Source organism: Tamandua tetradactyla, chromosome 25 (assembly GCF_023851605.1).
Source record: "Tamandua tetradactyla isolate mTamTet1 chromosome 25, mTamTet1.pri, whole genome shotgun sequence".
NCBI classification, from domain to species: Eukaryota; Metazoa; Chordata; class Mammalia; order Pilosa; family Myrmecophagidae; genus Tamandua; species Tamandua tetradactyla.
The window spans coordinates 20,847,202-20,874,165 of NC_135351.1; the positions used below are offsets into that span (position 1 = coordinate 20,847,202).

At 38.4% G+C, this 26,964-nt stretch overlaps 1 protein-coding gene across 4 annotated transcripts in view; it reads right to left on the reverse strand.

Moving 5' to 3' along the window:
• Window positions 1–281: 281 nt before the first annotated feature.
• The window catches only part of KIF13A (kinesin family member 13A), a 268,116-nt gene continuing 241,433 nt past the window's right edge, over window positions 282–26,964 (reverse strand). For 2 of the 4 annotated variants that reach the window (XM_077143438.1, XM_077143437.1), the window contains 6 exons: window positions 24,556–24,603; window positions 23,693–23,804; window positions 15,249–15,400; window positions 14,642–14,746; window positions 4,415–5,206; window positions 282–1,674 (listed from right to left, as the gene is read on the reverse strand). In XM_077143438.1, coding sequence (XP_076999553.1) covers window positions 1,654–1,674; window positions 4,415–5,206; window positions 14,642–14,746; window positions 15,249–15,400; window positions 23,693–23,804; window positions 24,556–24,603 — 1,230 coding nt within the window. In that variant the 3' untranslated portion in view covers window positions 282–1,653. The remainder of the gene's footprint in view (window positions 1,675–4,414; window positions 5,207–14,641; window positions 14,747–15,248; window positions 15,401–23,692; window positions 23,805–24,555; window positions 24,604–26,964) is intronic. The other 2 variants (XM_077143440.1, XM_077143439.1) reach the window with 1 other exon arrangement.

Sequence of the window (26,964 nt, forward strand, 5' to 3'; positions counted from 1 at the left end):
ATAAATGGCAGCTGTTACTCTTTAACAACACAGGGACATGCACACACCTAGATATGGCAAATGAGACCTGAAACTAATGGCAGAGTTATGAAAGACAAACAATTGATGCTGTCAAATCTGAATTAAACAGTTTATATTCTAAAACACGCAAAAAAAAAATCTGTACCAATTAAATACAACAAAGTTGAAAAGAATATAAATTACAGTCTTTTCTTTTTTTAAAACAGACAATAGTAAAATACTACAGTCAGCTCACTATACACAAAATCATGAACAGCAGCTTTTCATTAAAGTCTCCGATATTTTACTTATTTACTGATTCTAAGAATGTAAAGAAAAAAGGTACAGGAGGCTGTACACATTCTCTCTCTGTTCTAACAACACATTTACAGCTGTACATCCAGACCAATTGTACACGCATCTACAGACTAGATACATAAAGTACTTGTGTAAAAGTGTTCCACATATATAATCCTTCAGGATCTCCATGAGTGGGAGAATCTTACCAATGAAGTCATGGACAGCAGGGGCATCTGCATTTTATCATTCCCTGCAACCACTGTGAAATGCGCACGCATGAACTTCATAGCTCAAGCCATCTCTTCTGCATTACTCAGAATTAAGTAAAATAACAACGACAAGAACCACACCATAACAAAAACCTACTGACCCAAAACAAAAAAGCAAAACCAAACCCCCCAACCCTTGGTAGGTCCTTGTGTTTTCTTATAGTAATACTGTTCTCTCCATTCCACCTGCCCGGCTGGGTGAGCCAAGGCAGCGCCCAGCCACTGTCAAGTTACAGGACAATATCAAGTCAGCAGGTGGCAGGTCAGGTGGAAGATCAAGACAGAACTGTGAGATTTTTCAGTGTGCTTAGGAAACAGAGGACAGAGAACGGCAGGACGTGTGGCTTGGTAGCCAGGGGTAGTATGGCACCAAACTTGCAGTCAAACATACGTATACATGAAAAACGAGTGGACAGCAAAAATGTTCAGTCTGCTATAAGTTCTTTGGTTATAAAGAACAGCTTTCTGTAACCTATTCTGCAATGACGGATTTGTAACCTTATTCTTATGAAATACAGTATTTTTCATTTGCTCATGTTTAAGAAATTACCCAAGTTGCTTTGTAACAAAGTCCAGTACCTTAAGATTTTCTACAGATCACCTTTTATCTGCATTTTAGTGCGCAGCCTTGTCTGTCTCCAAACAAACTATAGATAAACATTTCATATACATAATATATATTATTTATAAAAAAAACCAGAGTATTAACTCCAGATTCTACAGTAAGAACTGATTAAAATTGTACAAGAATAAAGTTTGTTTTTGAATCTCTAGAGGTTTCTACACAACGGGGTGTGTAGTGAGTGCAAACAAAAATACTGCCACTTAAATAATTCAGGATTTCGGTTTTCTTGCTTTCTGGGAAAAGCAGACTGCTGATTCACCCCCAGTGCCAAAGTGCCACATCTCCAGCTCAGAAAGGAGGTGGCCCAGGAAGCATGCTTCTCACTTCTTGGAGTAGGAGCTGGTCTGAGGTTGGGCAGAGCTGCAACTTGTTTTAAAGATGGGGGTTGGTGCTTTCTCGAGGCCATCAGGAGAAACAAAACGCTACCACGTGGCCTGATGTGGAAGAGCTTGCAGTCTTTCACCTGGCAGTCAGGCTCCCCTGGAATGCAGAGGCTCAGTGAGTTCAGGCGGTTCACATTCTACTCCAACATCCCCATGACCAGGACCCATGCACAACCCACACATAAGGGGGTCCTCTTTTCCCGAAGTGACCCAGGAGATCAGGTTAATTATGGAATCCAGTTCTGGATTTAATGTAGGGGAAAAACCTAGCCTTAAGGTGAAACTTCTAGGAAAAGTAATAACAGCAACACCCAAAGTTGTGAACATACAAACTTTATCTCTGGGCCCACAATGGATCATATTTCAGTTCAAACAATAGTTAAACTTGAGTACTTAAAAAGTTCTTTGATAAAATTTAACACTGTCAAAACAGGTTATAAAAACAATATAACATTTATAGAGTCTTAGATAGAGCCTAGGTATTCTTTTTTTTTTTTGTGGGGTGGGGGGGAATACATGGGTTGGGAAATGAACCCAGGTCTCCCGCACTGTGGGCGAGCATTCTACCACTGCACCAACCGTGTACCACCCCCCCACCCCCCTGCAGGGTATTCTGTAAGGTTTTCAGGAATGCTGTTGGTTGGGGTTTGGCACACTGGAAATTTGCAAAATCTGGCTGGAGTTTACATGAGAGTAATCTACAGAAAGACCTCTTGACTCAATTTGAAATCATTTAGTCACTGAAACTTTGTTTTATGTCTCTTCCCCCTTTTGGTCAAGAAGGCATTTTCAATCCCAGGATTCCAGGGCCAGGCTCTTCTTTGGGAGTCATGTCCCATGTTGCCAGGGAGACTTTCAACCCTGGGAGTCATGTCCCATGAAGAGGGGAGAGTAATGATTTTACATGCAGAGTTGGGCTTAGAGAGAGAGGCCATATCTGAGCAATAAAAGAGGTTCTCTGGGGGTGACTCTTAGGCATAATTATAAGTAGGCTTAGCTTCCCATTACAGAAATAAGTCTCAAATGAGCAAGCCTCAAGATCACCCCAGTCAGAAAGTGCCTTAATCATTTTTGTGTCTCTGGTGCCTAGAACTGTGATTCTTTGTAGGTACTCAGTAATTGTTTGTTGAATAAATGTTCTGTGGCAGAAAAAACAAAAACAGTACAACAAAGATATTAATTAAAAAAAAAATCTCCACGAACCTGATACAATATATATTTTTGTAAATTTCATTTTAATACCAAGATCTTTGGCGGGGACATGCTATTGTGGAACCTAGAAAAAGCTAAACAGACATTTCTCCTATCTGACAGGCTCTAAATAATCTAGGCAATGAAACTGGAGGCACAGCTGCCCCTCTTCTGAGGGCCTTGCTTCTCATGGTGTGGCTCTCATCCTTACCTGGCATTACATGAGGTGTCTGGGGAAATCTTAGCTCCCTTTGCTTCAGCCCTGAAGCCAAATCTTGGAGGTGGAGGACAAAGTTCAAGGACTTTGAATTTTTAAAACGTTTTCAGCCCCAAACATTCCCCTCCCCTCCAGCGATCTAATGCACCTTGAGAAGCACTGTTTTAGGGTGGAGAATAAAGAGGAACTGACCTTGAGGAGATGGAAAATTCTGATAATGGACATTGATGATAGTAACCCAACATTGTGAATATAATTAAAAGTAGTTAAAATGGAAATGTTATGTTGTATATATGTTACCATACACACACCTTGGATTTCTTAGAAGAATGATTGAAAAGCTGATGGAGGCCAGCTATGCAGACTCTACTTCAATATCAGTGTAAGGAGGTTGAAGACTTAAAAAAAAAATGCTTAGTTTGCAAAAACAGTGAGGAGTGATTTTACTATTATTCTTAATTTGGTGGGGAAAGAGATCACTGTTTAGGTTTGCCAGTTTTTAAATGAATATGCTATATAATTAACCACACTCTGAAATTTTAAACGCTAGTACTGAAAACAGGGGAAGAGCTTTGGGGGGTGAAGATGACGGGGATTTTAACTTCCAGAATAAAACAAAAAGGCAATGGCTATCCTTACAAAGCTGCAGACTGGAGTGTGTAAACCAATAAAATGAACAGGAATGGGAAGAAATGGAACTCAGTAGCAGAGTACTGAGAAGTAAAAATCTCTTATTATATAATTCATTATTTTCATTAGGTATATGAGTAAAAATCCCTTTTGTTCCAATATGAAAATTAAAGACTAATATTAACCAACCTGGGTAACTTTCAAAGCCTAACCTTCAACTGCTCAGAATATTTGCCAATTCCTCCCACAAGTACTTTTTCACCTATGAACACAAAATTACTGTACTTCATCAATTTCACAATGCATATCTTCCTCTACATCTTAACAGCTCTGAAATTGGAATGTCTCTCACAATGGCTAACATGGCATAGTTTAATTGGCAGAATTTTTTCTCTCTTGAGAAAAAATCAAACCAAAGGAACCACAGATTTGATGAAATACATTAGATGTTATGAGGATATCTTGGAGTAGCCAGTCAGTAAACACCTCAGAGAATGACTATGAGATTGACTGGTTTTTACCCATCTGAATGTTTAATTCAATATTAATCCACATGCCAGCTAAAAAAATCCACTAGTCCAATGTATTTCATGGTTTTACCCTTGTTCCCACAGCAGACTTGCTATCTACCAGCAAGCCGGCAGGACAGGACGTGAGCCTGTTCCCCCATGGACCCATCTTTCTTGTCAAAAATGCCCGAATGAACCTTTCCTACTAACTCAGGGTGGTGAAGGGGCCTCTGTGGGGTGTTGCACAACTCCACTGCCAGCACAAAACCCAAGGGGCTGTCTCACATTACCTGGTCATTCTCTGACGCTGAATGCAACTGGCAGGGGTCCTGGAGCCCATCTGAGACACCCTTACTGTCAGTTTTACTTGGTAGGTTCCTCCTACATGAATGTTCTCCAGCAGAAGAATCTGTCAAACCATCAAAATCTTTCTCTTCAGACACACCCATGAACTCCGTGAAAGAATGGTCCTCAAGGATGTTTGTGGTGTGTTCTACGGTCACTTCCCTGAGGGGGAGTTCCCTGGCTGGCTGGCCATTTTTGCTGGGGCAGCCGTTTGGTTCTGAACTTGAGCCAGTCCTACAGAGTATTTTAGAGTTTTTCCCAGGGTTGGTTTGGGACGATGGGCTCCCTTTGGCTAAGGCACTATTTTCCTTGAGTGGCACCCTGATGATATTCTCCTTTACCATGTCTCTTTCCAGTTCTGTCAACTCTTTGTTGGAGGAAGGTCTCAAATCATGCACAAGTGATGGCCCGGAAGGCTCACTGGTGTCGGCATCCTTCACCTGAATGGCCAGCTGATCTGAGCTGTCACTAGAAGGGACTGCCATGTCAGACAGGGTGGCGTTGGAGGCACTGTGGGAGAAGTAGCCACTGGTGATACTGCTGGTGGTAGGGCTACGGGACACTTCTTTCTCCAAGACCCGTGAGTTTGTCAAATCTACTTTAGATGAAAACCACTCCCTGTTCTCCAAGCTGGCATTGTAAACACTGAAGTCCGCAAACTCCACAGGTACATAAGGCTGGGAACCACTCAGCTTCCTGTTAATAGCTTCCATCTCATTTTCCTCATCCTCCGAGTCCTACAGAAATGAAGCAAAAGTCATTAGCTCCTGAGAGCAACTATGTTGTTGAAACAAGTTGTAAATACTGTTACAGGCATTTGCATTTACACTTTCACGTTTAGTCAGATCTTGTCACCTATGAAGGCACACAGGTATATTTTGAGACCTGGGAGCATAAACTCATTATCATCTAATATGAAGATTTATTTTCTCTGTGTTCCCTTAAAGCTAGTCAGAAAACTTTTCTTCTGCTGGTTCAAGAGAACGGATGTCATTGAAAATGTAGTGGACGTTTATTACATCTTCAGCTATTTTTTAAATGTCTTCAACTGTGACATTTCCCCTTTTCTAATTAAATGGACATTTAATTTGCTCATTGCATTGGGAAACTGCAGGAAATTAGGGTAATTTGTGAAAATTTTCTGAGGAAAAGGGCCCACAATTTCAATAACCATTCTTAGCTATAATCTGATAATTACAGTTTTCTAGGGTTTTTGAGAAGCACGGATAGAGTATTTGACTAGAAGGTGAAGATGGCAGCTTTAGAGCCCTGTTTATAAAGATAGGTAAAGATGCAAACTCAGGTGTCATCAACTCCCCATCTTTCTCCAGATGAACGATTCCTTTATATTTGGTGGAAAAGATTCAACATATGAGTATTTTATGTTCAAATAAAAATAAACAATATTACTACCTAGCCATTTCTAATAACCTTATAAACATCTGATAATGTTGCAAATATTCCTTTTCTTTTTAAAAACATCATCTTCTTTCAAATATTCATTGAACACCTGCTCCTTGCCAGCCATGGTCCTAAGCACTGGGAATAGCTTTGGTGAAGAAAACTGTCACAGCTCCACAAGGAGGCACCACTCTGGGGGGGGGCGGGGGGGGGCAGTCCTTCTTCTTAAAACCATACTGAGCACTGTGATTGGGTGGATGGAAATTTCATTCAAACTAGAGCTTAAAATCCACAGAAAGAGTTAGATTCTTCCATTGGTCATCTGTTTCAGAAAGTCAATAAAAATGTCTGTATATTTCTGTGCATAATAATCAGGTGGCTCACACACCTGGAACCAAAATATCAGCTTCACTCATTAAGGCTGTATTTCAAACTAAAATAAGGACAGAGACAGAAAGATCCACAGATTCGGCAGATTACAGCTAAATTTCATGTGCTGAATATGATAGTAATTTTTTCTTGCATCTCATGATTAAACACCTCAAAATTGGTGCAGTACTTTTCAATGTTTCTTAATTTTAAAAATAAGTTGAATATAAATTATTAAAAAGCATGAAAAGTCTTAATTCCTTTCATTGGGTTTAAAAAAAGAACTTTTAATTAAAAAAGTTTTGGTTGCTAATCAAGCTAAAATATCAAGTGTCAGTAAGAAGCTTCCTGAAATGAGCAAAGCAAAACTTCTGGCAACACTAATCTTTTGCCATCTTATCTTTAGCTGCATTCTAAATTAAGGAGTACTGTTAAAAGGGGGGTATGAAATGTTTGTAAAGAAAGAAAGATTGGACAGAATTGTATGAATCTGTATCCTTGCCAAAATTTTCTAGATCTCTACTTGTCATGTTTAGACTCAAAACTGAATTTCAATTTCTTTTATATTCTTTTTAGAAAAGAGAGACCATTTATTTATCAAAAGGAGACAATATGCAAATTGGGGAACCTTCTATGCTGAGGCAAAAGTGTTCAACAGAAAATACAATAAGATTATCCAAGGAAAAATATGATTGGCTAAGCAAAAATTAAGAAAAACAAGCCTTATAAAGGGAAGGAATACTAACTAACAAAACTTATCCCCCACCCCCACCCCCCCACCGAACAAAAGCACTAATTTCAGAGAATTCAAAACCCAGGTTCAAAGAATGTCATTCTGACATTGTGCAAGGTTGGAGAGCTTCAGATAACCTGTTGTAGAGATAACAAGTTGTAGGTATGTGTGGTGATTTCAACATGTACAGATAAACTGGCCTTCATTTTAAATGTACGCTGAATTGCCTCCCTTCAGGTCTTGCCAGTTCATTTAACATGTTCATTTAAGAACATGGTGTGATCACCATGACAATCTTCAGGTGCTCTTAGTTTACTGAAGAATCTTGGTATTTTGTTCTTCCTTTCTGGACAATTCCATCAGGAGTGCCATGGATTTCACATCCTGCATTGGGTGTTGTGAGCAGTGACCCTGGTCCAAAAAAGGTCGGTGATTTTCCAAAAGACAGAACAAATGTTTACAGGGATCGGACCTTGCAAGACCCAACAGAACTACAGTTTGAACATCATTTAGACAGTAATAAGCCAGTTTTTGGTTAACTTAGAGATAGGCTATCAGAAGCGGCTAAGTATGTCATACTAACCTATGCCCATCTGCTCCTGTTGGCTAAGACTCTTCTTGTATTAAGAAACTTAAATGTCCACCCATCATTTCAACTTCCCACTTCCTTTATAAGTGGCTGTGACCAGACGACTATTGAAACTGACATTCCAACTGCCCCAGTTTGACACCTCTCCTGCTTCAGCAGTTCTCTCTGAAGTGCACTGCAGCCCAGAACTTCTGAATCCCCAGTGTGGCGCTACCTCCAGCCAGAATTCTGTCGGGTGGACCTTGGGAGAGGGAGCCCCAAGGAACATTTGGAAGACAAGAGCGAAAAGTAGAGGGAGCTGGTGAACTTTAGAGGGAGTGAAGAGAGATGAAGACTGATTTCTTTGCTTCGTGCTTTTTCCTTAGCTGCTGCTGACCTTTCACTTTGTTCTTAATTGGATGGCACCATCGTTGATTAGTCCTGGTACATCTCTGGTGGTGAGCAAAAGGTGAAATGCACTCTTGAGAGGAACCTCTTCTGTCTTCAGTTTATTTCTAAATAAAGTGCACTGAATAGAAAAAGTTCACTTTTTTTTTGTCAATAATCTTAGCCTTCTTCTTAGCTCATTCTCAAGGACAGTTTATTTCTCTGCTTGTAGTAGCATAGAAATTAAAGTTTTGTGAAATACACTGCTAGCTTACCAGAGAAGGAAAAGCAAATAGGGCAATTTACTTATGGGAATACAGAAATCGTGTGGCCATGGGTTGCAATTACTGCAGGACTTGGGGAAAAAAAGATTACCTACTAGTTTTTCTCTGAAATTAATGTGTAGTAGTAATTATGGGGACCTTTTTTATTTTTCCTGCCATGCACTCTGATACTTTTTTTTTTAGGTTGCTATAACACCCTAAATTGATTTCATGCGCCACACTAATGAGATGGCGATCCAGTTTGAAAAGGCCACCATTTTTGCCACAGGTGGAAATGGGAGCTATACTTTGGAAAGATAAGATTAAGCAGCAGCAAAAATGATTAAGAAAAAGAGACCATGTGGGGGAGTGCAACAGTGATACAGGGTGTGTTAGTTAGATTCAGTTGTCAACTTGGCCAGGTGAGCATACCTATTTCTGTTGCTGCAGACACAAACCAATGGTACGTGAATCTCATCTATTGCTAATTACATCTGCAGTCGGCTAGGAGGCGTGTCTGTTGCAATGAGTGACGTTTGACTTAATTGGCTGGTGCTTAAATGAGAGAACGCAATGTAGCACAGCCTAGCAGCTGGGCATTCCTCATCTCAGCACTAGCAGCTCAGCCCAGGCCTTTGGAGATGCAGAAAGAAGTCACCCCGGGGAAAGCTGTTGGAACCCAGAGGCCTGGAGAGAAGACCAGCAGAGACCATCCTGTGCCTTCCACGTAAGAAAGAACCTCAGTGGAAAGTTAGCTGCCTTTCCTCTAAAGAACCAACAAAATAAATCCCCTTTTATTAAAAGCCAATCCATCTCTGGTGTGTTGCATTCCAGCAGCTAGCAAACCAGAACACAGGGGAATGAATGGAATGGAGAAAACATCTCAGAGCTTTATTTGAAACAGAATATTCTGAACTTATTACGATATGCAAAAAATGGAAGAGAAAGGAACCAGAGATAATGCTATGATTTCAAGCCTAGGTAGCTGGGAAGATAAAGTTCTTGAAAAGGAATAAGTTGGGAGAGAAGCGTATGTATATGTACCATTATCAACTCTAATTTTTTTTCCCCACAAATAAGACTTAAAAAAAACCATCAGTGCCATCTATTGCAGAAGTTTACCATCTTAAAATATTGCTCAACAAGTAAAGAGAAACATCCCTGGAAGCAACATACAGTTGAAAAGAAACTACTTGGGTTTTTTTTTTTTTTAAACCATTTTACATTATTATTGTCTCCAGTAATTTCACTTTTCCAAATAGAAATTCACATCTTCTATACTGTGGCTCTTCAGTCAGCCATTCTGTACAGTGCCACTGGCACATTTCCCAAATCATCTTCTTCATGTGTTCTCTTCAAACTGCCTGTGGTACCAGAATGATCAATGACTTTTCTATCTGTAGTGGTGACATCACCTGTATGGATAAACCACTTTCTTCTTGGCTCCTTTTTTGCCACTTTTTGTAAGGCACTTGTTCTTGCCAACGACCACAGTGCCCCGCTGACAGCCAAAAGGCCATTATCAACTCTATTTTAGAGAGTGTTGATGAGGTTTGTGGGAGACAGATAGCGGGTAATCTGAACTGTGAAACTGTTACACAGAAGTAGGTCTTGGAGTCAGACGAAAATAGAGGAGGGCTAAAATAATGAATAAAAAAAATTTTTTTTAAATGGAGGGTTTTTTTAAAGCTGGGACAGGACAGTTCAGATTCTGAGAGAGGATAAGAGGATCCAAGAAAAACACAGAGAGAAGAAAAACAAGAACCAAGGTAGTACACCTTAATGTTAGGAAAAGAAAAAGGACCTAAGGGGGAAAAGGGGGTGAATTAAGAGTGGCAATTGAGATGGAAAGATGTGGACTGATACACAGCACTAAATTTGATTAATATAAGCAAGAGGTACCTTTAGTGAAGGATTAAGCAGCGAGGGATGGTAAAAAAAGTAAAATAAATTCATGGTGCTCTAGTCCCGCCCAAAAAACCAGGCTGCAATTGCAGGGCTTTGTTCTATTTGTTGGTGCTACATAATCCTCCAGGTATGGGAAACCAAGTCAAACTCTTCTTAGGTGAATGACCTAGTCCCAAGCTAGCCCTTCAGGTTGGCCGTGGTGGCAATGTCAGTCCCGCGGCACCGAGCCTGGGACTGATGTGCGAGGTGACGCAGTGCGCATGTCCGGCGGTGGGGGGGGGGGCTCTGCGCACTCAGGCGGTGCCGACTGGGAACAGCACGTCTACGCAGGGTGCGGAGCCTGCGTGCCTCACGCCACCTAGGGACGGCAGGTCCAGGCAGGGTTCAGAGCACACATAATCGCTGCGCAGTGATGGAAAGAACTCTCACTTCTTACCGCCTGGAGGAAGGCCCTCATCGACCATGTTCTTCTTGAGGGAGAACTCAACCTGTGCCTACCTGACAGACCACAGGCAGCCAAACCAAGGCCACCACCGCCACCCTGTGATCTTCGCCCCGGAAGGCCTCGCACAGGCGGGTATACGGATTTTAATGATCAGAGTTACGGCGCAGTAAGGAGCTATAACAATAATACGGTACATATAATTAAGAGTTTTTAATTTAGCTCGATGTCCGGACTTTTTCTTTCTTATCACTCCTCCCCCCACCTTTGTGTTAATTGGGGGAACTGATATAAGTGAACTGGGAAGGTGCAAGGCAATTCTTAAATTGAAGGCATCCATTACATTTACAATTACACTTTAAGGATGTGTTCAACTGTTCAGATGCTCTCAAGACACACCATTAAATGATAAACAGTGATTCTCAATCACCTTCAACCGTCAGTTAAGGACTGCATAAGACTGAGCCCCCATTACTACTGATTCTTCAAAATTTATAAGTACACTTTAGACTCTGTGGGTAGACCTGCCTCACGCCTTTCCTTGCCTAGTTACCTAACCCCATTCACTCATAGAAGAGTGATGCACCAGTGACTGTGGGATCTTAATCCTTTCGATTTAAGCTGGCAAAGCAACACAACTCTCCAAGCCCAAGAGCACCTGATGCAGTTAATTATAAGAAAAGTTTGTTACGAAGAAACCACATTGGAAGATGAGAATTAATCTCATCGTGGAGACCTTTTATGTCTCATCTCCTCTGATGAAGACTGAGGAAGGTCAAGGTATCCTAAAATACAAGTTCTATGAATGAGATAGTCAATCATGAGTTTATCAAGTAGGAAAAAGTGTAAGTGTGACTTTATTAAACTCACAAAGATTTAAAAAATTATTCATTAAGTATTAGAATAACATAGTAAAATCAAAGAGTCTACAATACTCCAAGGGATTAAGTTCCAACAGGGAGATAAACCTGGTAATGCACTTAAGGAGGGGAGAAGGAAACACTAAAGGAGTAGAAACAACTTATTCCAGAAAAAAAGAGAACTGAGAGGAAATTAAACATCTTCCAATGTTTAAAAGGACACTGAAAGTTTACAGTTTATTGCCTCCCAGGAGAAAAGAGAAGACTCAATTGGCTTAAATTGCATATCGAGGGAGATTAGTATCTTTATATCAGAAGTATTATTTGTCATTGTATCTTAAAGGAGACCAAGCACCTTCCTACTGTGTCTTAAAGTATTAAAGCCCTACCTGAAAGTAGAAGATAAATTCAATTTTTCAAGCTTCTCTGTAGCTAGATTCTTAATGATTTAATTTTTGCTGATATTTACCAGTAGATAAAACACCTTGATATTAAAAGGATCAAAACTCTCATTGAAGCATTGAATCTTTGCAACGAATTTCACATGATTAGAGTAATTTTCACCCCCACTTATAATCAGGTCCGTGCTGTCCATCAGAGTCCATCAATTCATTGGGACTAGAGCCAAGGGACCCCAGTACTTTTGTCCATGGTACTTAGGAGTGGAAAGCACTTAGCTAGAAAACAAGGAGCAGCAGGATATACTGGAAACTACATTACCTTTGGAAGCAGTTGAAGCAACTGTTGGAAACAATTCTGCTGAGGGATGGGGCTTTTTGTTCTTATACTCTCATTAACCACGAGACTGTGGGCAAATTACTCAACAATCCTAGACCTCTGTTTTTCTGTAAAATGAGAGAAATGAACTCCCTTCTGCCTATACAAGACTTCAGAGAGGAGCAGTATCGATACTGGGAGAAACAACTGACTTTCTGATATCTTCTCTGCCTTTTTGAAAAACACAGACTCCGAAGGCATATTGTTGCTACATTCACTTTATCTTATTTATACTAGACGAAGTACCTTCCCAAATTGGTCAGATAACAAAGTCTCACCTTTAGACTGAAACAACTAGATTTACTGTATTTTATGTGAAACTATAGACATTTCTATAGTAATTAAGTTGGTAAAAAAAAAAAAAAAACCTGGAACAATTTCTTGGTATTACATTTAAAAGTGATTTCAAACTCCCTTGATCACCATCTGAATTTTCAAGAAGAGAAAGGAAAGGAAAAGTTAATTAGGAAGAAAAGTTAAAAGGAAGAAAACAGTTTAAATCCATTTGTAAGAGGGGAAATAAATTTAATCTTCCCCAAAAGAAACCAGAACCTCAAATCAAGCAATGCACATAAAATGTACAAAAATATTGTAGAAAAGCTGCTACCTGAAATAAATTAAACAGTCCAATAACCTCAGAGATGAAGAATATACAGTGGCCAGTGTTCTAAAGAGAGTGGAGGCAGGAGTCTCAAAGACCCCAGCAAGAAAAATGGTCATTGACCCCTGCTGAGTGTTATCACAGTGTATGTGGTCCCAGTGTCTTAACTGCTGCTTGAGACTTCCTAGATCAAAAGAATCTGGTTCCGACCTACCCTCTGCTAGCTGAGTGTCTTGAGTTGGTTTTTATTTAAATATCTTTTTGGGGGGGAGGGTTACAATTCCACAATTTTAGGTTTTTATTTCTAGCTGCTCTAAGGTTAAGTATCTTAAAAGGAAAGTAAAGAAAACAACTATGAGGCAAACTCTGTGAATTGCAAAACTATCTTGTGGGAAGCCTCAGAAGGATTACCCAGCAGTTTCTTGATAATATGCTGTTTTGTACCCAAATGTATTTTAAAAATAGGTTTAAATTCAGTACCTGTGCAACAAGGTGACAATGCCATGTCAATGAACAGATTACATCAGCCATACAGCCAGAGAATTTAAGGGGTAATAAATTAGCCTCTTGGCCTTTTTTATAGCCCATGTTGTTATCCTTATTAATTAAGCAGAGGGTAATCAAATAAGGGATTGAGCAGCTCATTAAGATTTGGAAACATGAAAGGGAAGCTGTAGATATGCACACTCTTCTCTAAGAAGAACTAGAATATGGGCTTTGGGATAGAGGGATAGGGCGAACACAGAGAAAAAGGTGGTTAAAAGGAGTAGAGAAATGTTTCCTTTTTCCCCTCAGTGGAGACTAGGGATAAGAAAGTTATTTCTAAATATCCACCAGCTACTCCACAAGCATGCAGGAGAGTAGCCAACTGCGTATCTGGATTAAGTTCCAGTTAGTTTTCACACAGCGGACATTAGCAACATATTTTAGAACTGCTAAAGGATCTCACACTAACAAGCCTTTGGAATGGATGTGACATGGTATATTTGGGGAAACGAAATGTCCCACATTCTGCCCAACACAACAGACCCTATGCAAAAGCAAACACCAAGCAGCCTCGACTTGCTTCAAGCTGGCTTGACTTTTTCAAAGCCTAGGAAGCCTCAGGAAAGTAAAAGCTGAGACACAAAATTAAAAAATTCTTTCCAGGCCTGAGAAGACACACATGTTTGGATTTTTTTTTCATTTTTAAATTGAGGTATAATTTATCATTTAAAGTATACAGTACACTGTGTTCTAGAAACGATTTCTAAAATTTGTAATAAAATTAAGTACTGGAGAATGAGGTTTTACAGGCAGTTTCAACTGATATGTGGTAAAGATAAGCCATCCTGAAAGCAAGGCTGGCACCCAGGGGGTTGAAATATATTTTGACAGCTAATTAAAAAAGACCACCTGAGTTATAGAGATAATAATGAGTGATGATGGACTGTAGTGCAGCGACAGACATCAGGCAACGTAAAAAAGCTTTCAAACATACCCACAGCTAAATGCATGATTACTTACTCCAAGTAAGTTCAATTCCTCTAGGTAGATTAACTTCAGAATCTGGGCAATATGTTTAGGTACATTAGAAAGATTTCAATATTAGTTAAAGTGATCTCTTTGCTATACTTTTTATACAGTCCAGAATCATTTTAAGTGCCCTTTCCTCTTACTCTAAGCAAACAAATAAAATAGGATGAACAATTAGAAAAATCACAGGTCATAGCCACATTCTTGCCAAGTTTCTGATGGTCACATTAAAAACAGAAAAATGACACAATTCATATCTTGATTCCTTCTAAAGTATGTGGATGATTGTTGTGAAAGGGCCTTCAACCCACCACCAGGCAATATGACAGAAATGGTTCCAAAACTTACAATATTCTTCTCACGTTTGTTATTGTGTTCTACTGGCATGCAGCTGCCATTGCTTCCAGAAGATACAGTGCAGCCAGGGTTATGTGCCTGAGATGGAGGCATGCTCTGCAAAGGTTAAGACACACAGATGCATCACACACAAAAGACAGCTGAAATACATATTAAGTACATGGAAGTTAGAAAAGCAGTGTACACACTTTTACTACATGTGAGCAGCACAGCAACCAATTCTGCAGCCCGGAGTTAAACTACTGATGAAGCAAGATGACATGAAATTCTGTGGCACAAAGTATATTTGGATTCATCAAAAAAAAAAAAAAGGCATGTAGCATTTCAAAAGATTCAAGGAACATTCTTACATGAATTATAAAAATACTTTGAAAAAGCCATAAACAGAAAAATAAAACAAAAATATCAACAAACAATAAATTCTACCAAGACACTGCAGGCTTGAGAAAGGTATTCCAGAAGAGAATCCATCATGGAGTGGTAATCTACATAGGTCCACATGCAGCATCCAATTTGTTAGTTAATGCAAGTTGCTACTCAGCCACAGGCAATACTGATCTGGTCCATTTTGCATAGTGCAGGCAAGTCAAGCACTTACCTCCTGGCTTAGAAGAGGCCTTGTTTCAAGAGCTATCCTCTTCTTATGCTCCTCTTTTACAGGCATTAGGGGTTTGAAGAACTTTGGTGGCTGAGGAGAGAATGCTTTAAAAGCACTGACTGTTAAGGCATGAGGATTCTCTGACGCACAACCTGGGGGAGATGAAAAAGCATGAGTTTATAGGTAATGAGCATTTTAACCGATACACAGGAAGCCAGATAACCTAACCACAGGAATATAAGGTTTAACAAAGAAGTCTATATGCTAATATTTGGCTAAGCATTAAAATAGATGCAGGCAAGAGTAGAGAGCAACCACAAAGTAAAAAAGGATATTAAACGGCTGGTCACCTGAAAGAAATAAGAAACCAGGTTTTTTTTTTTTAACCAGTTTTTCGAGATCCAGTTAAAGCACCCCTTTCCAGACATTTCAACTCATGATGATTTTCCATTTCTCTGAATGCTCAGAGCTCTTACCATCTGCACACAGATTTTATTGCTTCATCATCTAAAAATCTTATTTTCTATATATCATATTTTGACAGATTTTACCATCTAGGAGGGCACCTTTTTCATATTTCACCAACACACACACAGCCAAGTAAAGGCTAAATAAATACTTACTGAATACTGTGTGAATGCTCTTGCAAGGAAGTCTTTTCCTGAAGTCACCCTGCTCTATATGACTAAAGAAGAACAACTGTTCTTTCTTGACTTACTCGTTTCTTTTCTTTTGGCCTCTCTACCCTCTTCTATATTTCCATTCCAACTCCCTGGTACAATGGCACTTTAGTAGATAAAACATGAGGTCTAAGATAGCAAAGTAAAATTACATATTCAAAGAATGCTATTCCTTTTAAGGCATGGAAAGGCAATAATATTAAGGCAAGAATGTCACTGGTGAAACTAATTTCTGGTATCATTTTTTAAAATACCTCTAGGTATCAGAGACATGTTCTTTTAAAAAAGCAATCCTTTAATTTGAGTTAAAACAAATAAACATAAAGGAGGTGGATATTCTTTTGGTCAACACTAAAGTCTAACTGCAAGGTAAATAGGATTTGTGTGTATCTGTCTTGAAATAAACTTCAAATTGATGAAATGGTGCATGAAAAATGATTTGAAAATTCTCATATAAGAAGTTTCCTGTTATTTTTGGATGATATATTGGCTACAATACAATGCAAAAAGAAATCACAGGGTTCCATACTGGGAAAATGGAGGAATAGGAAGGGAGCTGGAGAATCTGCTCTCCCCAAAGCAGCGAGTAGGTAGGCAGAAACTGTCTGAATCCAATGTTCTGGGGCTTTGGAGACCAGGGGAGTTCCGTAAAACATCCACAGAAGTGCAGGGTGAAGAGTCTGAGAAACCATGGTGAGAGACTGTGAATAATTCCATCCACAGCTCCTGGCACCTATTCCCCACCTTTGAGGGCCCTACTCACTGGAAGATAGTCCAGTCCTTGACTGTGGACTGCTGCAGATTGGGACGGCCATGGGAGTCCTCTGCCCGAAGTACAAAGGGGTACACGGCACAGTTCTGAGCAAGATGTTGGCCAGCGAATTTAGTATGCTATACCCCACAGTTCTAGCCCATTCTGGTCAGACGCCACTGGGCACCATTGTTTAGACCATGTCAGAATCAAAACTGGCAAAGGGCCATAACAGCTTGCTTGCTGTCTTAGGGCTGAGGGGAATAGGTTCCTGATGGGTGCCATCTTCTGGGCAGGCTGGGAATTGCAGTCTTCTAAAGAGGGAGGTTAAAAAAAAGGGCTTTTTGGAATCTCTTGTGTCCCTCCCCCATGCCCTTTGGATCTTTTCTGCACTCCCTGCACAGGTATACCTGGCCCTGTTTTGGCTGGGAAATACTGACAAACCACCTGGAAAGGAAGAGCCTTAACACATACCCAACCAACACGAAATCCTAGATGTGAGGAGAGAGAAACTGACCTTCAGAATAAACTCATTGAGTTAATCAGAGGTCCAGATCTCAGCAAAAAATTACAGGCCATACTAAGACTCAGGAAGATATAGTCCAGTCAAAGCAACAAATTAAAAAGAGCAGATGCAGCATTTGTAACAACTAATCAAAGATGTTCAAACAAATCCCCTAAATCAATTCAAGGAGATGGCTAGAGAGATATAGAATAGTAAGACACTGGGTGAGCATAAAGAAGAACTTGAAAGCATACAAAGAAAAATAACATGGGAATGGAAGACACAATAGATGCAATAAAAAATACACTGAAGACAACAGCAGATTTGAAAAGGCAAAAAAAAAAAAAGGATCAGTGAGCTCTAGAAGGCAAAGCATTTGAATTTGAACAGACAAAAGAACAGATAGAGAAAACAGTGGGAAAATTTGAACAGGATCTTAGGGAAATGACTGACAACATAAAGTCACCATCATACTCATCATGGGTGTCCCAGAAGGAAAAGAGAAGGGAAAAGGGTCAGAAGGAATATTTAGAGAAATAATGGCTGGAAATTTCCCAGTGCATATCCAAGAAGCACAATATACTCCAGAGAATAAATCCAAACAACTTACTTTAAAGAAGAACTAATCTCTGGAAGTTTTATACTTTTAGGCTTTACATTTGGGTTTATGATCCATTTTGAGTTAATTTTTTTGTGAAAGGTGTGTGGTCTGTGTCTAGGTCCCATTTCTTTGCTTGTGGATGGCCTGTTGCTTGAAAACCATTTGTTAAGGGCTGTCTTCTCCGTTGAGTCACCTTTGAACCTCTGCCAAGAATTAGTTGACTATATGTGTGTGTGTTTCTAAATATTCTTATCGCTTCCCTTCTATATTAAAAACTCTTTTAGGGTGGTACAACAGTGGCTTAGAGGCAGAATTCTTGCCTGCCATGCCAGAGACCTGAGTTGGATTCCCAGAGCCTGCCCATGCCAAAAAAAAAAGACATAACTAAAAAGACTGTCAATGCCAAAGACAAAGAGAGAATTCTGAAACCGGCAAGAGAAAAGCAATACACCACATATAAGAGAAGACAAATAAGACTAATTGCCAATTTTCTCATCAGAAACCATGGAAGCAAGAAGGCCATGGTACAATATATTTAAGATATTTAAACAGAAAAAGTGCCATCAAGAATTCTTTATTCAGCAAAGCTGTCCTCAAAAATGAGGGAGACTTTAAAATGTTCACAGATAAACAGTAAGGGTAACTAAAGGATACAAAAAGAGAAAAATGTATTGCAGAAAAGACATGTTTTAATCCTAATTAAAGCCTTGTGGGAACAGCAGGTTCTTTTAATCCTAACAGTGTAGGCTGGAAACTTTTGATTAGATTATCTCCATGGAGATGTGACGCACTCAATTGTGGGTATGACCATTGATTAGATGGAAATGTGACCCCACCCATTTCAGTTGAGTCTCAATTAGTTTACTGGAATCCCTTAAAAGAGGAACCATTTTGGAGAGAGCCAGAAATGACAAAAGCCTCAGAGCCAACAGAGAGAGCAAATTAGACACTTGGAGAACAGTTGCTTCAGAGAACAGAGACATAGATGTTTGGAGCCCAACCGACATTAAGCAAGCCAGAACCTGGAGAGAGCCAAGGGAAGGCAAGAGATGAAATCCAGTCCCAGAAAAGCAAAGAGAGGAACCTCCACAGGAGCACAGATTCAAAGCAAAAGAACCCAGGAGCAAGGGATCAGCAGATGCCAGCCATGTGACTTCCCAGCTGACAGAGGTGTTCCTGAATCACCAGCCTTCCTTGAATTAAGGTATCTTTTCCTGGATGCCTTAGTTGGGACAATTTTATAGGCTTAGAACTGTAAATTTATAACTTAGTAAATTATCCTTTTAAAAAGTTGTTCTAGTTCTGGTGTACCACATTCCAGCAGCTTGCAAACTAACCCAACAAATAAAAACCAAAGGATAAAATGGTTGAAGTTCTGCCTTTACAGTAATAACATTGAATGTTAATGAATTAAACTCCCAAATCAAAAGACAGATTGGGAGAATGGATAAAAAATATGATCTACGTGCTTTTTACAAGAGACTCAAAGATACACATACGTTGAAGGTGAAAGGATGGAAAAAATATTCTATGCAAACAGAGGCAAAAAAAAATCAGAAAAAATAGACTTTAAATGCAAAAATGTTATGAAACAAAGAGCTTATGAATTACTTTACTGAAGGAGCAATTCACCAAGAAGAAATATAACCAGGATGCTCCCAAATATATGACGCTAACACTGGCAAAACAGAAGGGAGAAATAGATATCTCTATAAAAATAGTTGGAGACTTTAATACACCACTTTCATTAATAGAACATCTTGACAGAGGATCAATAAGGAAGCAGAGAACTTGATGAATGATAAATGAACTAATCTAACAGATGTATACAGAGCACTGCACCAAAAAACAGCACAATACACATTCTTCAAGTGCTCACGGATCATTTTCTAGGACAGATCACGTTAGGTCACAAAAGGTATCATTAAGTTTTAGAAGACTGAAATTATACAAGGATTATACAAGGCACTTTCTCTGATCATAATGGAATGAAACTGGATAACAGTAACAGCTGAAGAATTAGAAAATTCATAAATATATGAAGGCTAACAACATGCTCTTAAAATAATCAGTGGGCTAAATAATAAATTGCAAGAGAAATTAGTAAATATCTGAAGAGAAATGAAAACAAGAAGACAACTGTTCTAGTTTGCTAGCTGCCAGAATGCAATAAACCAGAAACAATGGCTTTTAAAAAGGGGAATTTAGTAAGTTGCTAGTTTACAGTTCTAAGGCCGAGAAAATGTCCCAATTAAAGCTAGTTTATAGAAATGCCCAATTGAAGGCATCCAGGGAAAGATACCTTGATTCAAGAAGGCCAATGAAGTTCAGGGTCTCTCTGTCAAGTGAGAAGGCACATGGTGAACATAGTCAGGGCTTCTCTCTCAGCTGGAAGGGCACATGGTGAACATGGTGTCATCGGCTAGCTTTCTCTCCTGGCTTCCGGTTTCATGAAGCACCCCGGGAGTCGTTTTCTTTCTTCATCTCTAAAGGTTGCGGCTCGTGGACTCTGTTTTGTGGTGCTGCAGCATTCTCTGCTCTCTCTGAATCTTCTTTCTCCAAAATGTTTCCTCTTTTATAGGACTCCAGAAACTTATCAAGACCTACCCAAATGGGTGGAGACATGTCGTCACCTAATCCAGTTTAATAATCACTCTTGATTTAATCACATCTCCAAGGAGATAATCTGATTACAGTTTCAAACATACAGTATTGAATAGGGATTATTCTGTCTTTACAGAAATGGGATTTAGATTAAAACATGGCTTTTCTAGGGGACATACATCCTTTCAAACCAGCACAACAACATATATCAAAACTTATGTGATACAGCAAAGGCTGTGCTAAGAGGGAATTTATAGCCCTAAACATCTACATTAAAAAAGGAAGAAAAAGCTAAAATCAAAGTCCTCACTGAATACCTGGAAAAACTAGGGAAAGAACAGCAGACTAATCCCAAAGTGAACAGAAGGAAAAATAAAAAATAAAAAAAAATAAAAAATTATTGTAGCAAAAATAAGTGAAATTGAGAACAAAAAAACAATAAAAAGAATCAATAAAACTAAAAGTTGGTTCTCCAAGATCATTAAAATTGACAAACCCTTAGCTAGACAAAGACAAAAGAGAAGATACAAATGTACAAAATTAGAAATGATGGGATGGCTGTTACCACTGTACCCTAGAAATAAAAAAGACCGTTAAGGGGATGCAACGAACAGCTGTATGTCAACAAATCAGACAATATAGATAAAACAGACAATTTCCCAGAAACACATGAACAATCTATACTGACGAGAAGAAACAGAAGACCTCAACAAACCAATTACAAGTAATGAGATTGAATCAGTCATAAAAAAACTCCCAACAAAGAAAAACCCAGGACCAGATGGCTTCACAGGTGAATTATTTTTGCTACTGGTATATACTCAGAAGAACTGAAAGCAGGGATGTGAACAGGTATTTTCACACCGATGTTCATAATGGCATTATTCACAGTTGCCAAAAGATAGAAGCAACCCAAGTGTCCATCAACTGACAAATGGATAAACAAAATGTGGCTTATACATGTGATCGACTATTATTTAGCCATAAGAAGGAATGAAGTCCTGATGAATGGGCCAACACGGACAAACCTTCACGGCATTATGTTGAGTGAAATAAAACACAGACAGATGGACAAATATGGTAGGATGTCACTAATATGAACTAAGTATAATAAGCATTCTCATGGAGTTAACATCTAGAATATAGGTTACCAGAAGGTAAGAATGAGGATAGAGAATGGGGAACTGGTGCTTAATGTGTACAAAATATTTCAAATAATTTTGATTATAAACATTTGGAAATGGATAGGTAATGGTAGCACATTACTTAGTGTGTAAACAGCAGCAATGAATCAATTATGTATGACCCCACCTCTTGCTTCACTCTTTCAGAGACTCCAATTGTATAAATTGTAGATTCCTTAAAGGTATCCCACAGCTCACTGATAACTGTTCATTTTAAATTGTCTTTTCTCTCTTGCTTTCATATTTTGTTAAGTTTGGTTGCTGTGTCTTAAAGGTCAACATTTTTTTCTTGCAATGTCTAATCTGTCATTAATCCCATCCAGTAGAGATTTCATCTTTCACATTGCAGCCTTCATTTCTCATTCAATTTGTATCTTTTTGATATTTTCCATATCTTTCCTCAAACTTTTGAATGCACATTAGTTACATTAATCGTTTTAATGTCCTTGTCTGCTGAAAGCAGTGTCAGTTCTAGATTGCTTTCAATGACATGATTTACCTTCCTACTATGGACTGTATTTTCCTGCTTATTTGCATGCCTGCTAATTTTTGATTGGATGTCTGACTGTGAATAGCACCTTGTTGAATGTAGGACACTTGTGTTTCTGTGAATATTCTTGAGCTTTTTGTGGGATACAGTTAAATTACTTGAAACCATTTGATTCTTTTGGGTCTTGCTTTTGTGATTTTTTTTAAGTGGGACTTGAGCAGTGCTTGGTCTAAAGCTAAGTACTCCCTACTAATGAATAAAGACTCTCCTCAGTTATCTTGTGAGTCTGAAGCTTTCCAGTCTAGCCAGTAGGAACAGACTTCCCAGGCAAGCACTAGGCAGTATTCCCCATAGTCCTTTTAGATAGTTCTTTCCTTGGCCTCTGGAAGTAACCCCACATACAGGTGCTGAGTGGGGCTCTCCCAATATCCCTGGATTCTCTCTCTTTGCAGTTTTCTCTTCTCTGGTACCCTCCCAACTCTAGTCACCTTGACCTCCCAGGTTCTTAGCTGTCTTCTCAACTGAAGAAGTCGACTGGGCTCCGCCTGTACCTCAAAACCCTCTCAAGGCAGTAAACCGGGTATCCATTGGCCTCCCCCCTTGTTCTTCTCTTTCAGGGATCACTGTTTATCATTACCTTATGTCCAGTGACTTGCAAACCATCATTTCATAAAATTTATTGGTTTTTTTGGTTGTTTCAAGTGGGAGATTAAATTCAGTCACACTCCAATTTTGCTAGAAACTGAAGTTGATGGCCAGCTGTGGCTCAAGGACTCCCCAATTACCTTGCCAAACTCTGATTAGGCCTGCTGTGCTATCTAAGATGCTTCCATCCAGCCTTAATTACTTCTTTTTCTCTTTCTGTCACACAGGTTCAGACCTGCTTCATGCTCTGTTGGCTCTACCACCTTCCCTGGATTCTGATACACTCTCAGAATTTCCCCTAATAAATTCTTGTACTTTGACTCCTGTTTTGACATCTGCTCTTTGGAGGTTCTGAACTAACACATAGAGCAAATGTGAGGTACTATGACCCAAAACCACACCGGGGGGTCTGATGTTCTTTGTGGTCTTAACACCTGCTATTTTATAAGCTTTACGTACTGGGTGTGGCCTGAATATTTCAAGGCATACATAGAGTTTTGAAGGCATATTTCCATATGCATGGAATTAGCCTATTCTATTCAATAGACCTCTTACAGATGCATATTTAATTTTTTTTGGCTTCCATCTTTTCAAATATTGGTAGGGTAAATATCATTGCTCAAAAATTTTTGTATATTTGTTCAGTTCTCTGATTAAAAGATATTTTAGAAGAAAAGTACCTGGATCCTATACACACTAAATTTGAATGATAATGATATTTCTAGTCTGCCTTCCAGTCTCACCAAGAGTGTATGAGTTGCCCCTCATCCTCTTCAATTTACACAAATACATAAATATCTTTATTTGATTAAAGAAAAGAAAGAAATCAAATAAGAAAATAAGATAATATGATGTATTTTGCTTAAGAAGACAGTTGTAGATCATTTAGAATCTCAATTTCATATCTTATGTGTCATCTCTAGAAGACATTTTTTGTCTTGCTTTTCCTAAGTAATTATAAATATCAATGAAAAACAATCTTACCACTACCCTCTTTACTCCTTCGAGGTGAATCCCTGGGTAGAGTTCCATAACACGCTACGTCTTGGTAACTGGAGCTGTGGTCAGACATGTCTAACTGGTTCTCTGACCATACCTACAAGGTAAAAATATGAGCTAGCTATAATTAAATCCCTTTCCAATGAGAAATAAAACCAAGATATGAGTTATTTCTATTTTTAATAGAGGTATGTACTGTTCGTAACAGTTTGCTGTATTTGCTCAAGATTTAAAAAAATCATTATGAACACTGTGGAAATCCTTTGTCTCTCTACATGGTTCCATTCATCTTCCTTCCTCCCCAGATGCAATCATATTTATGAATGTGGTTATAGCTAGCATGATTAAATGATTTAAAGACAAAACAGAAACACTTTAGAGAGTAAATGCTTCTTCTTTTTTTTTCTTAATTTAACATGGGCAAGCACCAGGAAACGAACCTGGGTCTCCAGCATGGCAGGCAAGAACTCTGCCTGCTGAGCCACTGTGACCTGCCCATAAATGCTTCTATTAATAGTTTTGCCTTGATTATAGGATAAGCTGGATCTGTCTCAGGCAAATCAAGTGGTGTGGTTAAATCAGAGATTTAAAACCATCAAACATGCGTAAGTACAGCATATTGTATATTAAAGGGAGGAAACGCCTCTTCTATGTCATATAAGCTTATTTAGTCTTACATCAATTTTTTAGGAGTTGGCTCTAAGGACTAGACATAATCTGTGTTTAAATCTTCTGAATCATCTGCAGTTCCTAGCACTGTAACATATATGTTCAAGAAATATTTGCTGAGTAAGATGATGCAAACTGTCCTTACATTTAATAACCTAGCTATGTTCACATATACACACCTTATCATCGTCATCAAAGCCAGAAAGGTCTGCTCGACTGGAAGAGATCTATGAGAGATGAAAGGTTTTATCAATGTACTTTATTTATTTAATATAAATAAATGTCATAGATACAGAAGCTTGAAACGACCTTTTCTTTCCCCTCTTTCTTCCTTTCCCAGGAGTAACAATCACCCTAAATTTGGTGTTTAGCATTCCCATACATGTTTTATATAATTGCATGTGTATATATGCATAAATGATATATACTATTATTTTGCATGTTTTTATACTTTAAATAAGTGTTATCATATTATAAATCATCCTCAACCGTCTAATAATTCATTTGTTCTGTACTCCTGTTAACTGATATCTAGGCTGTATCTAATTGCTTTCTATTTCAAAATATGACACAATGAACTTGTTACTGCCTCTAAGTATGCTCTAAATACCAATTTAACTGCGTCCCACAAATACTGGTAAGGGTACTAATTTCAGTTATCATTTTGTTCTAATACAACCTAGATATTCTTTCTCATATATAGAGTATATAGGTAAGGAATGGGATTTCTGCATTGTAGGTAAGGTCTGGGCACCTTCAGTTCTGCTCTTTCATGAGGATTTTAGGATCAGCTTATCAAGTATGTATTCTGGCATAACATTAATTATGATTTATTCTTATATCTAAATCTCTGTACTCTCTGTAGTAACATTCTTTTTATTCCCAATAATTTTCATATCTTCTCTTGTATTTTTTCTTCCCCAATTAATCTTAATTAGACGTCAGTCCATTTAACCACTTTTTTAAAAACTTGCTTCTCTGCTTTGCTGATCTTCTCCATTAATTTTCTATTTCATATATCTTTGTTCTAACCTTTATTTCTTTTGTCTTTGAATCTATTATATTTCTGCTTAATATTTATTTCCTTGTTTGAAATTATTCTGATTTTCTTTTTCTAACTTCAAAAAAATATTATCCATACATATTTCTCTATGAATTTCTAAATGATAAGGAGCCCTCCATGCTCCTTTAAAAAATCATAAACACAATACCATTATCACATTTAAAAAAAACTAAGTGCTTCCTTGGGGTAATGAGGAAAGGCTGTGAGTAAAGGATGGTGGTGATAGGAGCAAAACATTGTCAATGTAATTAACAGCACTCAATTGCACACTTAAAATGGTTAAAATGGGAAATTTTGTATTTTATATACAGTATCACAATAAATTTTTTTTTAATTAAGGGATTCCTAAGTATTGTCAAATATCCACTTGGTATTCAAATGTCTCATAGTCATTTTCACAGTTAGTTCATTTGTATCAGGATCAAAACAGCTCATGTTACAACTGGTTGATCTAATTTTAGTCAATTTTAATCTAGGAGTTAGCCCTTTTTTCTTTTCTCTTGAAATTTAATTTGTAAAGTTTCCCACAATCTGAACTTTTCTGGTTGAATCCCTGTAGTATCATTTAACATTTTCCTCTGTCCCTTGTAAATATTACAAGATCTAGAGGCTTAATCAGACTTAGACTCAATTTTTTGTTTTTGTTGGTAGTATTTCTTCTTTATTTTTTAAGCTAGATGTTTAACTCATCATTTTTCAAACTTTTCCTTTCTACATAAAAGTACTACAAATTTCTGAGTAGTACCTCTCATCCTTTCATTTTCTTTACTGTATAGTATTATGCTGTGAATGATTTCCCTTTCTATGTTACTTTAACTACATCCTACAAGTATTTGTATGTGTATTATTTTCATTATCATTTAGTTTTAAATACCTGCTAATTTCCATTATGATCTCTTCTTTGATGAATGAATTAATCATCAGTGTGTTTTGTAGTTTTCAATTTTGTGAGTTTCATCTATTTCTAATGATAGCACTGTGGTCAGAAGTGATCTGTATGATGATTATAGGTATTTATTGGGATTTGCTTTGTTGTGCTTTACTGTATGACAATTTTTGTAAATGTTCAATGTTTTTAGCCATATTTTGTCAATTCTGATGGCTAGAAAGGCAAACAATAATCTACTTTTCCTTGGAGGGATTTTTACTTTTTTTACTCTGCTGCTTCTGGAAAGAGACTGCTTTGAGTGGTCCATGCACTAACCTGTCCTTTCTTCCCACAAGAGTGTTCCCCTCAGCAAGAAGCAATTTCTGCCAGGCAGCTTTTCTAGACTAATTGGCTGAGGAAGATAATCACCATGCTCAAAAACAAGACTGGGGAGGAGGGAAGCACCTGGGTGCCTTGTTCCTTATCACACTGTGGGGCAGCTGGGTAAAACTCCTGGCGACTATCCCAGAACGTATAAACTGACTGAAAAGCATTGCAACCAGGATATTTAGCTGGTTTCACCATCCTTAACTAAATTCAAGTGGAGGCTAGCTGAAGAGAAATGATAAGGGACTACTCCCCAAAACGTTCCCCTTT